The sequence below is a fragment of the Sapajus apella genome, unplaced genomic scaffold, assembly GCF_009761245.1.
Source record: "Sapajus apella isolate SASKATOON/1434 unplaced genomic scaffold, GSC_monkey_1.0 scaffold86, whole genome shotgun sequence".
Lineage (NCBI taxonomy): Eukaryota > Metazoa > Chordata > Mammalia > Primates > Cebidae > Sapajus > Sapajus apella.
This window is the reverse complement of record NW_022437026.1, coordinates 6,908,368-6,925,937: the sequence shown is the minus strand read 5'-3', so window position 1 is coordinate 6,925,937 and position 17,570 is coordinate 6,908,368. Positions and strand designations below refer to the sequence as shown.

General features: G+C 45.0%; 1 protein-coding gene across 2 annotated transcripts in view; it reads left to right on the top strand.

Moving 5' to 3' along the window:
- ANO2 (anoctamin 2) overlaps positions 1 to 17,570 on the top strand; it is a 391,299-nt gene that overhangs the window by 326,296 nt on the left and 47,433 nt on the right. For both annotated transcript variants that reach the window (XM_032254535.1, XM_032254534.1), the window contains 3 exons: positions 7,971 to 8,082; positions 10,323 to 10,380; positions 10,528 to 10,628. In XM_032254535.1, coding sequence (XP_032110426.1) covers positions 7,971 to 8,082; positions 10,323 to 10,380; positions 10,528 to 10,628 — 271 coding nt within the window. The remainder of the gene's footprint in view (positions 1 to 7,970; positions 8,083 to 10,322; positions 10,381 to 10,527; positions 10,629 to 17,570) is intronic.

The following is a 17,570-nucleotide window of genomic DNA, read 5'->3' as shown; positions in this document are numbered from 1 at the left end:
TCAGAGGCCTTTCCTGACCCCTGTGACTCAAACAGCCTTCCCACCGCCCTCTCTTTCTGCTTCTCATTTCACTGCATACCCCGTCACCTCTCCCCGCTCTCTAAAATGATTGCAGCTGTCTCCCTCACCCTTCTAGACTGGGAACTCGACACGGCGGGAGCTTATTGGATTGTCCCCCACTGCACACCTGGGGCCCGGCACCTGGCCTGTTATCATCCTCAGTAGGTATTTGTTGAATGAGAAAAGATAATGGCGGGAAAGGAAGGAGACTTCCCCCTGGGTTGTTTTCCTCTGGGAAGACATGAGGGTGGGCTGAGGATGGAGTCACTGTATGGCTCCCCTCTCTGGTTCTAGACCAGTGTGTGCATTTGCCAGATGACCCGGGGTGTGGGGGGTGTTTGCGATCAGGGACAGGGCACACCTTCCTGCCCTCTCCTCACTCCTGTCCCTGCTACTGGGAGAAAATCTTAGGGAAGTTGTCAAGTGCTGGTGTGGTGCTTGGCAAACAGTAGGTGCCGAATATAGTAGGGTTCTCATGATTGGCCCATAACAGAGTATGTCTCTCTGTCTGTCTGTGTCTCTCTCTAGTGCTCCCTTCCTGTTTAGGTCCTTTTTCTTAAAAGGAGATGTGCTGGGGTGCTGTCCTCCTGGCCTAGGCTGCTAACCAGCATACTAGGTCTCGTGTTCCTTTGCTTAGGGGCAAGAGTTACCTTCCTGACTCTGAGGGATAGGCCCCCTGTGCTAGGAAGCTCTTTGGGGATCCCCAGTTCAGGGGCTCTCAGCTCCCTCAGGCCATGCACCGGCTACCTCATTGCACAGCTGACTGGCTTCTCCTAGGGTGGTTCCCACCCTACCCATGGCACTAATAAGGCAACAGTGGCACACCAGGTACCCAGACAGTCGCTCCACCTGCCACCCATTCCCAAATGAAGGGCAGCACAGATGGTTGTGATGTCAGCAAACACTGCTGTTTGCAAAGGCTTGGCCTGCCTTAGGGAGAGGTAAGGGAAGAGCAAGCCCTCTTGCTCGCTCATCTTCTTGTTCTGTTGTGCTGCCATTGCTATGCATTTGCCAGCTGGGCTGTTGAAGACACCGGTCAGGAGGAGCTGCTTTTCCAAGACTCAGAGGCTGCAGCGGGAGTCCTCTTCTGGCCGTGCTGTTAGGATGGAGCTCTGGGGACTTTCAGTCTTGAGCTGGCCCCCTGGGATGAAGCTGGGCTTTCATACTAATTGTTTTCCAAGGCAGTTTACAGCTGGGTCATTTGCATTCATATTTTTTCATGACACGATGCAGCAGAGGATTAACACTTAAGAGAAAAGGGCTGATGGTGGGAATGGCTGCACAGAAATTCCCTCTGATTGTCCTTTGTGGCCGGAAGTGGAGTCAGCCCTCTTTGTCGTGATCCTGGTCTGCAGGTTGGAAGCAGGTGAAACTTCCAGATGGCCTCTAATCAACCCGGGGTGCTTCCTGGGGGAGGTGCGATGTTAGGGGCACATGAATAATAGAGAAAGTTGCCTGTCTACGTCCTCACCCTCTCTCCATTAGTCCCTCGAAACCTAGTATGCTCCTTCATAGCCATGGAATCCAAAGGCACTTTATTTGGAGTTGTTCAAAGCACAAGACTGGACCCTTTTTTTCATGGGGCTCTGATTGAGACCCCTCCAGCAGTCTGTCTTGTGAGGAGTCCTGCCTAGCGGGCTGAGATGCAGACAGTCCTTCCTGACCTTCAGACGTCACCCCGCCCCATCTGGCCTCTGGGAACACTTCCTTCCCTCCCTCCCTTCCTCTCTCCCGTGGTGTCTCCCTCTTTCCCTTATCTCTCGCATTTGTTACTCAGGTCCAGCAAGACCCGAAAGGCAGTCCCTGCTCCTTCCCCTGTGCTCACCTTGAAGTAGAACCCAGTTCTTCAACAGTTGCCCAAGAGCAAATTTAGAACACTTTCAAGGAATCATTGCGGAAGAGTCTGTGGAGAGGCACAGGAAGAGTTCACACTGCAAACCTCACAGCAGCACTCAATGAAAACTCCCACTGAGCCCTCCCCACACCTGTCAGTCCATTTCCCCCCTGCCCAGCCCCTCCCATCGCACTGGCCCTCACCCTTCCAGGTCCTGGTTTCAATGACAGCATCCCCGTCTCTTATGTTAGGTCAGAGAGTTTGAGTCTTCCGGCTGCTGCTGTCCTATATGGTTACATCTGTCATCTGCTCAGAAAAAAAAGTCCCTCCTTAAAATTTGTCCTTCTTGAAATGTGACAGGGAATTTTTAATATGGGCCAAAAATTTTTTTTATTCGTGCAAACAAATTTTTCCTGTCATCCATTCACGCATTTATTCATTGAATGCATGTTTATAGTAGAGCACAGCTCGCAATAGGTGGGGTCTGCCCGGAAGCTGTCTCTTTGGGACCTTGCTCATGTACATGGGGGTGGGCAAGAGTGGGAGTGCGGTGAGCAAGAGGGTTCAGAGCCATATGAGGGTGCAGAGTTATGAGATCTCGAAACCGAAAGTGACCTTTCAATGGCAGACACTTCCACCGGGCCTTGGAATTGTCTTCTGTAGTTAAGGGGAATGAGAATCAGGCCGAAGATGGGAATGTGGAACCTTCAGGCAGGTGAGGACCTGATATGCACAAATCAGGCGGGGAGGACCTGGCCTCTTGGTGGCAGGGAGGGGAAAGGCCTAAGAAGCGAAAGATCTCATGGGGCGTTTATTAGCATGCATAACTAAAGAAGAAATGACGGAAGCCGCAGTGCCAGCTGTCAATGGTGAGCACGAATCATTATCCAGATGATGATTTGGTGAAGCAGTGCAGGATCGCCCAGGTCTTTTATCTCAGGGGGCCATGCCCACCCAGGTGGGCCAGGAAGGAGAAAACCACAAAGCTTTCCGCCAGCAGAGGAATATCACGGAAGGCTTTTCCAGCTCCTGTGGAATTCTAGTTCAACTCCTGTGGAATTCTAGTTCAGCTCCTGTACAATTCTAGTTCAACTCCGGTGGAATTCTAGTTCAACTCCTGTGGAATTCTAGTTTAACTCCTGTACAATTCTAGTTCAACTCCTGTGGAATTCTAGTTCAACTTCTGTGGAATTCTAGTTCAGCTCCTGTACAATTCTAGTTCAGCTCCTGTAGGATTCTAGTTCAACTCCCATAGAATTCTAGTTCAACTCCTGTACAATTCTAGCTCAACTCCTGTACAATTCTAGTTCAACTGCTGTACAATTCTAGTTCAACTCCCATAGAATTCTAGTTCTTCAAGTCCTATAGAATTCTAGTTCAACTCCTGTAGAATTCTAGTTCAACTCCTGTAAAATTCTAGTTCAGCTCCTGTAGAATTCCAATTTAATTCCTGCTGTAGAATTCCAATACAACTCCTGTAGAAAATTCCAGTTCAACCCCTATAGAATTCCAATTCAACTTCTTTAGAATTATGCTGCTGTCTCCAGATTCCCTTGTGGGCAATGCTCTTTGCAAAATAGCACCAAAGGATTGCTTAGCTTTCCCTTCCCAGGGCCTTGAGTCCTGGGGTCTCACCTCTGCCTGTCTCTTTAATAGCTCTCTGATCAGGCTTGTACTGTGACAGATGCTGTTGGTGCCCCAGCTCTGCTGCCATTCTCCACTAATACTGTTTTAACTGTTGCTTCTAAAGCTTAGAAATTTCCTCTTTGAATTACTGCAGGTCTTTCTTAGAACTCCAGATGTTTACCTCGCTCAATTTGGAGGATGTGCTATTTGGACGATATTGGAATCAATTCCCAGTGATTTATACTAGAGGGTATTCGAGTGTCACACTCAAACACTGTTTCTCTCTAACACACTTCTCCTCACCGACAACTGATCACTGGCTGGACAGGCATACAGGCCTTGGACTTCCGCTCTAGTCATGCTCAGTGACCTCTGGGCCTGCTCAGAAACACTGTCCATACTTCCCAAGGGCTTGAGTTGGGGCAAGTCTTTCTCTCCATTTAGGAAAGTTACAAGTGTTATCTCAGGACCTGCCTGTCCCTGTTTCCCTCGCCATCTGCAATAGTCAGTTTCAGCACGTCTAGTTGTTGGAGAACATTCAGGAGAAATGTTGTAAGCCTCCAAAATTTAGTTTTTGCTCCTATTGTAGTTAAGCCAGACATTTAAAGGACAGCCTTCCACATGGCGATTCAGGAATCTGGGCTTTCTCTTTCCAGTGGTACTATCGACATTTTCCCTGGGAGATGAGGGAAGAGAGATAGAGAGAGCAGAGGACTTCACAGGAAACACTGAGGGCCAGGCTTGGAAGCGGCATACGTCACCTCCACTCATGTCTCGCTGGCCACAGCTTCTTCATATTGCTCCATATAGCTGTGTATCTAGGGGGAGGGAATGTGTGTGATGAGCCCCTGGCCTATCTCTGCCTCCCTATTTCACCTAGGAGGCCAGGGAGACCTCATACAAGTGTCATTCTTGGGGGTCTGATCCTGTACTTCAGGGTTCTTCTTCCTGCAATAACTCTTGCCATAGATGAATTTTTAATATTAAAATCTGTATGTGTCTACATATATTTTTATTAAATCTTTTACAACATTTTTACCAACTACAGTATTTCCTAAATAATGCATTGTGCAGTTTAAGATGCTCAGCAAAGTAATCCTTTTCACTATAGTTCTCAATCCCAGTGAGTTTTCTCTGGCAGCTTAGTCCCCACCCAGAGACCCCTAAGTTGGTGGTCTTCAAGCCTTGGACACAATAGAGGCTCTCCAAGACTCAGGGGAGGCCTAGGTGCTTTGGTCTTCCTCTAAAGGGCCATCTTTACACGTGCAGTTGTGCAGTGTGAGAAGGTTGTTGGTAATTAACCAGTAATAGCAGAAATCGCTGCCGGCGGCATCATCTCCTAATACTGAAGACAGCTTTGCAGGACTGGCAGTGAATGAAGGGCTCACTGTCCTGTGTGGGAAACTGGAACACGGCAATGCAGCCTCCTTCTAAGACTCTTTCTGCCATGAGATGGGAGATGATGCTCTGCTGCTGACAGGTCAGTCTGGGAGAGACTTGGCGGTGAGCAAAAGCCTCTCCACGGAGACCGTGCTCAGTGAAGCTCCTTGAAGGACGGGGGAAGCCTTTATTTCTCTTGGCCTGGCATCTGATACACAGCTTGTGCTTGATGAATGTGTCGTGCAAGGGACAAATATTTCTTAGGTGCATCGCGTTAGACTGGGAGTGGAAGGTGGGGAGGTGAAAGAGGGTGTGATGAAAACAGTAATGGGTCAAACATTCCGATTGCAAAGGGTGGTGTTGTTAAAAACTATTTTTTGAAGCAGGCAGATCTGTGTTCACATCTCACATCGGTCACTTACCTGCTATGTGATCTTGAGCAAGGCTGTAACCTGTCTGGATCTCAGTTCGCTTCATCTGTAGAAGTGAAATGTAATACCTACTCACACAGGGAGGTGAGGAGTAAGTGAGATAATGAGAGTGCATGCCTATGTGTGATGTCTTCTGTCATACACAGAGGATGGGAGTAGATGCTTTTGTGCAGCACCCACTTGCCATTGGCCTGCCCTGGAGGTGACCTTCAGATGGCTCCTCTTTGCACCAATGGTTTCCTGCCGCTCCCTGTCAGTGGGAGTTCTCTGATTGTGGGAGCAGGTTCACCTGTGCATAGGACAGGCTGGAAGAGCCAGGGATTTGGCCCCAAAGGTGACCTTCAGCCAGGGAGGGCCACCTGTTAGATCTCCCCTCAGCGTGCACATTTGGAGGTGTGCTTCACACAGTTTCTTAGAAGGTCTCCAGTGGGACTGAACCCCAGTTGATGCAGCGTTAACCTGTTTATGAGCACATTTTCTTAGGTTTCCACTCTCCTCGTTCTCACCATCTCACTCCCTCACAAAGCTTCCCAGGAGCCCCTCTCAAATAAACTGCTTACTCCCAAATCCTTGCCTTAGGGAGAATCCAAACTCATATACTGGAAAAGTCAATGATAACGACTATTATTAATTTTCAAAGGGCATGGGTGTGGGTAGTTAACACAAGGACATATAAAGCATAACAGAAGGAAACAAAAAATAATAACTACCCACTGAAGACTCTAGTAATGCTTCCGGAAAGAAAGTGTGGCACTGTGTGACCTGGAGAGTGTGGCACACTGTGATCCAGAGAGTGTAGTATGGTGTGATCTTGAGGGTGAGGTACAGTGTGATCTGAAGAGTGTGGTACTGTGTAATCTGGAGAGGGTGGGACACTGTGACTAGAGAGTGTCTTATGGTGTGATCTGGAGAGTGTGTGAACTGGAGAGTTTGGTATGGTGTGAGTTGGAGAGTGTGGTATTGTGTGGTCTGGAGGGTGTGGTACTGTGTGGTCTGGAGGGTGTGGTACTCTGTGATCTGGAGAGGGTGGGACACTGTGACTAGAGAGCGTGTTATGGTGTGATCTGGAGAGTATGGTACTTTGTGGTCTGGAGAGTGTTGTACAGTTTGATCTGGAGAGTGTGGTAGTAATTCACCTGGATTATAAAGGATTTGTGCATAAGCAGATGGATCACGGAAGGGTATTCCACGGAAGAGGCAAGGTTTTGTGTCCGTTTCTTCAGTGATTCCTACAAAAGCTAAATGTGAATTTGTGCAGCAGGCAAGTTGCAGGGGCCCGTACACCAGTCTCATCTGGACACAGAACTCCTCAGCTGGCATGGCCCTGTCGTCAAGCCTCTGTGCTGAGCACACTTTCAAGCGGTGCTTCTTGGTCAATACGATGTTGCATTAGTGCTTTTCTTCTGCCCCTGAAGACTGTGGCCCTGTGCTATAAGCCTGATATTTGTGTTCCCCGAAACGTCTATGCTGAAATTCTAACCCCCAGAGTGATGATGTTAGGAGGTGTGGTCTTTGGGAGGTGATGAGGCCCTAGGGTAGAGCACACGTACATGGGAAAGAGTCCTTATGAGAGTGGCCTGGGAGAGATGCCTTTCCCCTTGACCGTGAGAGGACACAATGAGAAGGAGATGTCCATGAACAAGAAGACAGACCCTCAGCAGACACCAAATCTACCTTGATGCTGGACTTCCAAACCTCCAGAATTTGAGAAGTAAATGCCAGGTTTTCACAAACACTCAGTTTATGGTGTGTGTTACAGCAGCCCAGATGGACTAAGAACACCCTGTCACCCCTTATCCTTGTCATGCCATTTGTCATGGTCTGTGGAGTCCCTCCTAAGTGGCCTGCACAGTTGTCCACTGGAGTTTCCCGGGGCTCTAGACTTCTGGAGGCACCTATGAAGTTTCTTCTCTGTTTCTGAGTCCTTCCAGGAACGCCAGCGTCATGACTTCTCTGCTTGGACCTGATAGAATACCCTGGGCCTATGACCTGTGAGTCTGAGACCTTAGACTCATGCTGTTTGTTCCACTCATCTTGTCTAATGGCCTTCATCATTTGAACAAATGACCAGGAAATGTCTTAGATTACCTAGAGGACACACAGATGAATGCTTTTCTGCATTCATCCAAATTCATGCTAAAATTCATTTAGCATTTTTCCTGCTAAAAATGAAGGAGAGAAAGAGGAATCATGTCATGGTGCCCTTGTAACTCTAGTTCAGTGGCTAGTAAGCTTTTTGACCAGGGGCCTTGGCTCAAGTAAAATCTCATAGAAGTGGGAATGACACAGGTGAAAACTGAATTCCCCTTGATGAAGTAAAGGCGGTGACTGCAAGCTCTTTGTGCTCATGCCCCTTTTTGAGGAGTGTGGTGTGAAACCACCGCTTGAGTGGGCAAGAGGAGGGAGGTGGACAGAGAAGGTGGTGATCCTATATTCCTTACCCTTCTGTAACCTTGTATTACCTGGCAGACCACCTGGGACCTTGCAGATGACTTCAGTTCTAATGTGCCAGAGAGGTGAGTCCCGTGGTTTTTGCTATGAAGGAGTCAGCTAAGAGACAGTAGCTCGTGTCTAGGTCAAAACTCTGGAGAGGTGAGAAATCTTACCCCAATCTCACCAGCCTCACTCTTCTCTTGCAGAGGTTCCAAAAACAGAACAGACTTTCGAAGAGCGTCTGATCCTCAAAGCTTTCTTGCTCAAGTTTGTCAATGCCTACTCCCCCATCTTCTATGTGGCCTTTTTCAAGGGGAGGTGAGTATAATGGTGTCATGAGTAGAAAGGCAACTTGTCACTGAGGCTGGATTCTCTACTGTCAGGACAGTAGGGTCACCCTCTCCCCATTTTCCACTCATCTTAAGCCCCTTCTCCACCCCACTTCCATGGACTTTCCATGAAGCAGGAATATTAGTACACAATCATTTTGAATTAGCATCTTCAGGTTCTGATGACCCTGACAGGAATCTGGCTCTGGGCCCTGAAGGGGCCTACTCCCCCATCTTCTATGTGGCCTTTTCAAGTTTTGATAGAATTTGTGTCTCCGAACTTTGAGGATGAGGCAGGAGGGAATTTCACATCGAGCCAGTGGCTCCTGGGTCTTGTAGTGCAATTCTGATGCCGACTACCCGGAGTTAATACAGATTTCATAGGTTAAGGAAGGGCACAGCCCCTCACAAGACTTCCGTCACTTTAAACACCAGTGACAAGCTCTGGGGTTCTCAGACCACTGGCGGTTGTGACCCACTCGCTGTAGAGTTACAGAGTTCTCATTACTCCATCAGATTCAATAATTCACTAGAATGACTTACAGAACTCAGAAATGTGCTATACTTACAACTGAAGTTTCATAGTAGTAGAGGGATGCAAATGGGAGAGGCAAATAGAGCCAGGTTTAGGAGGTTCTTAATCATGAAGCTTCTGTGTCCTCAAGATGTGTCACCCTCTGGGCACATTGGAGTGTCATTCCTCAGGCATGATTGATAGAATCATTTGCCATCTGAGTGAACTGAATCTCCAGTACCCTTCCCTTGCCCTGAGATTGGGCCAGCATCACATGACTCAAAGCCTCAACCAACATGGTTGATCTTTCCGGCATGGCCTGCCCCCATCCTGAGTAATCTCATTAGGTATACTTCTAGGAACCTACCAGGAATGAGAGAGAGGCTCCCAGCAAGGGAAATTTTAAGGATTTTAGATGTTCATGCAGAAACCAGGGACAAAGGCCAGTGAAATTCTTTATTATACAATCGGTCTGGATGTAAAATCACTTTGATAAATATTTTTTATGGTCAATCCAGTTGGCTGCCTACAAGGAAATATCCCAGTAGGTGTCAACCAACAACATCAGGAAAGCTTCCTTGGAACTAAAAGCTCATTAAGCGGGCACTAATAGTGCAAACTGTCATCATCCACACTTGGTAATTTCTTACAGAGGTGTCTCTCATCCAAACTATAGCCCCCTTCTCAGGACCTCTGCCCTGGGCTGTCCTGAAATTATAGAAGCAGAGAGACCATCCATATTAAGAAGTACACACTTCACTGGTGCTTTCAATGTAGATTTAATGGCAAGAGCAAATCACATGCATATGACATTCTAGGCAAGAAAAAAGGATCCTGACCCTTAGATGAACTGTGGTATATTGGAAGAGATCGTCTTAGCAACAGCACACTGTAATCTCCAGTAAGTGATTATATCCAGTAGGTGATATAATAGGAGGTATAAAGAAATTGTTGGGAGAACAGTTATGAATGGAGACAGCAAGAAGACTTCAGCGAAGGAAAGGCTTAAATGGGTGAGTAGGATTTCAACAGGTGAATAAGGGGATGTCATTGCAAGTAAGTAGGACAATTTTGATTGTCTGTCTGGTTCCATGGTGGGCTTTTACCATTTTGCTTCCCTTAGCTGCACAATCTTATTATCCCCCAATAAACCAGACTCTACTTAGAAGAGGAATGAGACAAACTTCTTTTATTCCTTTGAATATTTTCAGCAAGACATCAAGATTTTTTCTTTTCTGACCCCAGGAACCTCTATTTGCAACTTTAGTCCATCTCACCCTCCCTTTGCTGGGAATCAAAAACTCTTACTAAGGAGTTGAAACCAGAGCTATGTTCTTGACGCTAGGTAGGGAAGGAGGTGTGATGACAGCACACTTAGAGATAATCCAAACTGCATGGTGTTTAGGCTCAGAAGTCACACACACACACACACACACACACACACACACACGTGCACACACACACTCCAGGCCCATCTTTATCCTCTGCCCGGCTTACCTCTATCCTCTGACATTTGACTGGGTTGAGAAGTGAACCCAAAGTGTTATAGGGGATTACTTGTTGATAATGGTGTTCAATCCTGTCTCTGAGTGATCTAGCTTGACCAGTGCTTTCAAAGAGGACGTTGGTGGTGACATTGCCCCCAGAAGACTTGTCCTCAAGCGCCCTTGCATGGTTTCTCTTCCCCTAACTCTTCCCACACTGTTTGATTTCAGGTTTGTGGGCAGGCCTGGAAGTTACGTCTATGTATTCGATGGTTACCGCATGGAAGAGGCAAGTATAGCCACTGGTGTTTCCTGCCTGGCACCCCAACCCAGCTCCATTCTTATATCCAGCACAGCGTGGCTTTATTCATTCGTGCCCCTACTTCTCAGAGCTCCCCTTGTTCTAATGGGTCCTTTCCTTATCTTTTCCCTGCAGTGTGCTCCAGGGGGCTGTCTCATGGAGCTCTGCATTCAGCTCAGCATCATCATGTTGGGGAAGCAGTTGATCCAGAACAACATCTTTGAGATTGGAGTCCCGTATGTAATGAACTCCTCTAACCTCTTTCCTTGCTGCCAGGGGTTAGCCTAGAAGTGCAAGGCTTCCAGCAGGATATCTATGGCCTTTCCTCTTCTTAGATAGCTTGGTGATTTACTTCTCTACCAATTTGCCAGTAGCTTTCCCCATGGGGCAAACCTTGCTTGCCAATCTGATTTGGGATGGTTGGAGGCTCGGAAAGGTTTGCCCTTTGCTTAAGTACACACAACTAGTCAATAGCAGAGCCAGAAGTCAGATCTCTTGGTCCCCAGACTGCAAAATATTTTAATGTTATTTGTCCTCCCAGTAAGGGAGTAAAAGAGATTTTCAGAATGGTGGATAGATGAATGTGAATGATTGAGATGTAACAGAATCATTTAGGACAATCTCTAAGAAGAAAATGTGGAATACATAATCTTAGGAGGGGAGGGTGGAATCACTGATGAAATACAGAATGAGTTATCATGTGGATTCCCCCTACGCTCCCCAGGGTTTTATGAAAATGTCACTGAACTTCTTTCAATTAGGTTTTGCATTGAGATAGTCACAAAAATAAACACAAACTCACTTTGTACTGGACCTAAAAGAAAGACGGATGGAGCAAGTTAGAATATGCTTACAGGTCAAAGAAAATTGTAAGCGCCTCTGCCTTTCCTTCCTATTGCCTTGCAGTTTTGAAGAAGAATCTGTTTCAGGGGATGCTTTTAGGCAGCCCAGCATCAGAGAGCTAGGGAATGACAGAGATGCTCAGGGGTAACTGAGAGGCTGGGCCTGTTCTGCTGAGGACGATAGGATGGACAGCTTGTTGCAGGCCTGGGGTTCTTGTCCATCACTTTAAAGACGACCATTCTGGGATGGATGTAATTGTCAGACAGTACTCATAAGATTCTGTGCCACACTCTTCGTCTTCTTAGATATGCATTAATTGTTTTGAGAATAATGAGATAAAGGGATTTTAAAAATCCCTTTATTTATCCCTCCAATCATGAACCTTTTAAAATCCCTTTCTTTCCAAAGATACTTCTTTATGTTTGCCCAGGGTTCTTCGCTACAGCTGTTGGAAGTTGGTGTGGCTACTTTAAGCAGCAAGGCGTTTGTTTCAGAATAAAGTGACTGACGGAGAATACCGTGTTCTTTAAAGGCCAGAGAGCAGGCCCTGAGCTACATAACTAGAAATAACACTGCCTTCACTGCAGGGTGATGGCTAAGAGGGCAGAAGAAAAATGTAGATGAAACGGCCCTTGCGCTCTCAGAGCTTACTGTTTTAGTTTGGGAGACAAAATAGACTACATATAACTGCATATTCTGTGTGTGAATTCAGAATTCAGAGCAAGTAAAGGTCAGGAGTTTGGGAGCAGCCAAGGAAGCGTTCAAAAACAGAGAGGCTTCTTCTGGGGTGTGTCTGTGTTTTGAAAGAAGACTGCCATCATCACATGTTATAAGATGGGCTACCATCATTTTCTTCAAAAAAATAATTTCCCTTAGATGTGTGTGCGTGTGTGTGTGCGTGCGTGTGTGTGTGTGTGTGTGTGTGTGTGTGTGTGTGTATGGGCAACTCTGATAGGCTGGGCCTTTTCCATATTATTTATTTACCATTATATATATAGACACACACACACATATATACAAATACATATATTTGCTCTTACATGTCCTTGACATGTCCCAAAACCCTGGTCAGAGATTTACGCATAAATATATGCATTTGTAGATATTTGTATATATAAATATATAATGTGTATAGATAAAATGTATGTATATACATTTATGTGTATAAATATATACATATATTTATTTATACATAAATACATACAATTTATTTTTTTTGAGAATGAGTTTTTCTCTTGTTGCCCAGGCTGGAGTGCAGTGGCGCGATCGTGGCTCACTGCAACCTCTGCCTCCCAGGTTCAAGTGATTCTCCTGCCTCAGTCTTCTGTGTAGCTGGGACTACAGGCATGAACCACCACACTTGGCTAATATTTTAGATTGAGATGGTCTTGATCTCCTGACCTTGTGATCATCCACCTGCCTCAGCGTCCCAAAGTGCTGAGATTACAGGCATGAGGTACCACACCTGACCACAAATTTTTATATGTATAAAACATATATATACACATATATATATACAGATATATGTATATAAAACATCTCTCTCTCTTTCTCTCTCTCTCCATATATATATATATATTATATAAATTTTTAAAACAAACAACAGACTGATTTTCGTCTTATCACAAACACCTATGACCCAGTTGGTGCTACAGGTGGAGAAAGTAAGGCCCAATGAGCTGGCAGTTCTCTGACCAGGGTCTTGGAGCATGTCAGGGACCTGGTAAGAGCAAAAGCCCAGAATCCCTCTAAATCTATTTAAAGATCGTGGAGTCCTAGGTTCCTTGGGCCGAATGGAATCACTAGAGGATGTATATCACCTTTTCCATGTAAAATTATACTAGAGCCACCTGCTCCCTTGGGGGCTGTGACTATTTGAAAGGTCCCCAAAGAAAGCTACCTTTTGGTCTTCCTCAGAAAGATACTTTTAGAGCTACAGTTATAATGGAGAAAATTCAATTTACCTGGAAAGAATATTATTTTTAATAAGAGCCCTACTTTAAGAAATGAGAGTCCACAACATTCCCTTATAACACTGTGTCATCTAAGCATGCAGGCTGTTTTTCTGACCATGTACTGGGACAGCTTCAGAGGGCACTTGGCACGTGCTTTTCTTTGGGGAGCATTGGCAGAATCATTGATGTCTGGGTGCCTCGCTCCACCTCCCTGCCTAAACCAGCCTCCAGTCACCAGTCAGGAACTCAGCAACCTCAAGAAATTCAGCCTCTGAAGCTCTGCCCTGTTCCCTGCCTTCTGACAGAAAGTCACTCAGTGATAAAGTTGAGCAAAGCTAGATGATGCTTGTTCTTGTTACACACAGATGACACTTGTGCTCTAGGAGCTTACCACCTTAGAGAGACATCATTTGCTATGGAAAAACACCCAGACAATACACAGAGAATACTTCCAAAGCCACATCTGGCCCCTTTGAAACCATGAGGCCAGACCCTCCACAACTGCTACAATGGAAAGTCTTCGTCCCCATTCAAATATCTGGGAAAAACACCTGCCTTCTCAGTACATTGTTATGTTGCTCTGGGTAGAATTATTTACAGCTGTGGGCATGGAATGCCCCTTTTTTCATCCCTGGTCATCTGGTCTACCACTTAGCCCATTCTCTCTGGACCCAGATGACTTTTATAGAATACAAGGGAGGCAAGAACTCAGGCATGTGTTTGGAAAACATGTTGGCATGTCCCATCCCCCAACTCCATCCACTCCATAGCAGATGAAAATAACACATGGCTGAATGCCTTGAAGGCTAAATTTTCTTGTTTATGATTGATGTGTGCCTAATACATTGGATGTTTTAAAATGCGCCCGCTTTAAACAATGGCAATTGCATAGAAACTCATAAAGCCACGGGCAAGCTGCTTCTCCAAGTCTAAATGTCCTCATCTCTTAATGAATGTGATGGCACTAAAATCATACGTAAGGTGTCTTCAAGCTCTAATACCCTATGAATTTCTCTCTAATGAGTGAAGCTGGTCACTGCTGATTGCAAATATAAGCCACTCCTCTTTCAAAAGATGTTTTCTTTCCATTTCTGCTCTGCTAGAGCATGCTAATTATATAGTTAAATTCAAGGATGTAGAACAAAAATTCTTCTACCAAATACTGGGGTCTTTTATTTCCAAGTTCTTTATAATTTGTATAATTATGAAGGTGACATTTTGAATTTGGTCATATGAGATCACTGTGATTATTATTGCTGAATCCTCCACTCTCAATAGATCAGACTCCTTCCATTCAGAGTTCAGGTAGCTGGCATGGATGACACAGATGAAACATAAACAAGAAAAAAAGTCTTCCATAGTCAGAAGAGAAATGATGATTGAGCCTGCCAGTGAAGAAGGAGTTATGTAAATTATACAAATTGGACCCAGTAGTTTTTAACACATCTGTAGGGCAAAGATTTGTCGGTTTAACAAAGTGGTCCCTAACCTTTTTGGCACCAGGGATACGTTTGTGGAAGACAGTTTTTCCATGGACCCGAGGGGTTGGGTGTGATTTCTGGATGATTCAAGTGCATTTCATTTATTGTACACTTCATTTCTGTTATTATCACATTGTAATATATAATGAAATAATTATACAGCTCACCATAATGTAGCCTCAGTGGGAGACCTGAGCTTGTTTTTCTGCAACTAGACTGTCTCATCTGGGGATGATGGGAGACAGTGGCAGATCATCAGGCATTAGATTCTCATAAGGAGCCTGCAATCTAGATCCCTCACTTGTGCAATTCACAATAGGGTTCCCACTCCTATGAGAATCTAATGCCACCGCTGATCTGACAAGAGGTGGAGCTCAGGTGGTAATGTGAGTGATGGGAAGTGGCTGTAAATACAGATGAAGCTTCACTCACTCACCTGCTGCTCACCTGCTGCTGTGTGTCCTGGATGCTGTATGGCCAAGGACTGGTACTGGTCTGTGTCCCAGGGACTGGGGATCCCTGGCCTACCGGATCTGGGTTTTAACCCAGGCTTTACAATATACTCACTCTGTGACCTTGGCAAAGTCATTCTAGAAAGATTTCCATCCAACTTAAAAGAAAAAAGGTTTTTACATTAAAACAAAACAAAACTGAAAACCAGCTTGGATGAATGTGTAGCTATCTACAAACATAAAATGTGGACATCTAAGAAAGGAAGAACCATTCTTGGGGTTTCCAGGCAGGCAGCATTTTACTCTGTGGCATAGGCTTTTATGTTTAAAGGTGATGCTTTGGAAGCGTTGCAACTCCAGGAAGTGAAACCGGAAAGAGCAACTCAGGGACAGTTGTTTTCTCTTCTGTTCCTGCCTCAGTGACTTTTAGTGGGCAGTGTAGCTCTTATGTACCTTCAGAGCCTACATGGAATTCTTTCCCCAAGGGAGATACATATTCATTTTAAAGGCCAGATTTGACTCTTTTTTTTTTTTTTAAACAGAGGCAAGTCTGGGGAGTTAGATGGGTGATTGTGCTGGATAAGAATATTTGGGAATAAAAATGTATTAAGAATATACAATTATAAGAGTTATCATCTTTAGTTGATCCTTTACTTTTGAAAGCAATTTTCTAAGATTCTTCCAAGAAAACTTTTAAATGTTGAAGAATGTCTACTAGACCCTCATTCATAGGCTAGGTGGTCAGCTATAATTTCTCTCTCTCCCTGAGGGTGCAACATTCTCATTAGATTCTGTATGTGCTTGTGCACAAACGTGCAAGTGTGTGTGCATGTGTGTATATTGAAAAAATAACAACATAATTTTGAAGGCCATGAGAACCTTACAATCTATCAGGCTTCTTGAGTTAGAACATTGCTTCTCACTCTTCGGTCATTTCTGAACCAACTTTTAAATTTCCCCCCATTTGCTATTTGCATATTAGTATCCTCTAAACCAACTCGCTTTTTAATTAAAATCTTAACGTTTCTGAAATTGGAAAAGTAACACCATCAATTTCCATAAATAGGAAATAATGTGAAAAGAAATGCAACAAAAACAAACCATTATTATTAAACAATCAGTGACATTTCCTCGCCAAGGATTTTAGACTAAGATCTGTCTTCTCTTTCTGAAAAATATTCAAGTCTAGGGAGTTGTCAAAGCCATACCAGTAGCAGTCCAAAGGTGTTTTTTCTTGACGGTAATGAGAGAGACTTAACAAGAGTAGCAAAGGAAATAACTAAATAACTCCTTCCCGAGGGGCTCTAATGAGATGCAAGGCCAAGTGCAGGATCGTCCAAAGGGTCACATGGCCACCTCTACTTCTGGCAGGTGCCCAGACAAGACCACTGTGGAAGCCCCACTCTCTGTCCAGGAATCTCCCATCAGGCAGCAGCCGCTCCCACCGTTGCTAGGCCTGGCTCAGAGACCCTGGAGATGGAAAACAAAATGCTTCAGATAAAGACGGTAAAATGGGGTCACTGAGTTGAAAGGCAGCTCTGTGACTAATTCCGTGATAATAGATGAAACTTGGTTGAGTGATCTGGCTTTGGACAGCTCCCCCTCATGCATCTCCAGGCTCCTGGGACCTGATGGAGTTGTGACAGATGCTTCCCAGAGGATCGGATGGTTTTAAACATTATGGGTCCCCCAGTATGATGTTCATAGGCATCTTCTTCTGAGATTACTTCAGACATGGTGAGCAGCATGGCTGAACCTGACCTTGTGCTATTTTTTATCTGAATTCATAGATGGGGATTTCCCTCCCCCCTCCCTGCACCATGCCTTTCCCATATATGTTCATGCAAAATAGACTTTGGATACAAATTGCATAGTGCCCCTGAAACACACACCACACCACAGCCAAACTCTTTGCTGTAATTCTGTCTCAAATTTAGTTCCAGTACACATGGAAGCAAAATTGGAAATCGGCCTCTTCTCATTCCAAGAGATGGGTTTTTGGTGAAAGGATAAATGCTACCTTTTTCATGTGCTAGGTTCTTTCCTGGGCATGCTTTGAGACAGACAGAGCAAATAGACAGATCAATACTTCCACGGTCAAAATGTCTTGCCATCCCTATTCTGACTAAAAGCTCCAGATCATATCCAAAAATAGCTGTTAAATATACCCCTGGACACAGCTAGTAAGATTTCATAAACTTTCTGCTTTCTTTTTGTAAATGTGATAAATGTTATATTTCCAGACATAAAACAGTCTCTCTTTAAAGCTGTCACAGGAGGGAGGTCTGTGTTCTCCTCAAATACACTGGAATCTGGCCATAAATCAGAAGTTTAAGGAACAAATTTGAACCTTGTCAGGTATCAGGAAAAGGAATAGGAATACACAGGCTTAGAGGCCGATGTGTTCCTCGTTTTTGGTCGTGTAGGGCTAGGTTCTGCCACCTTTA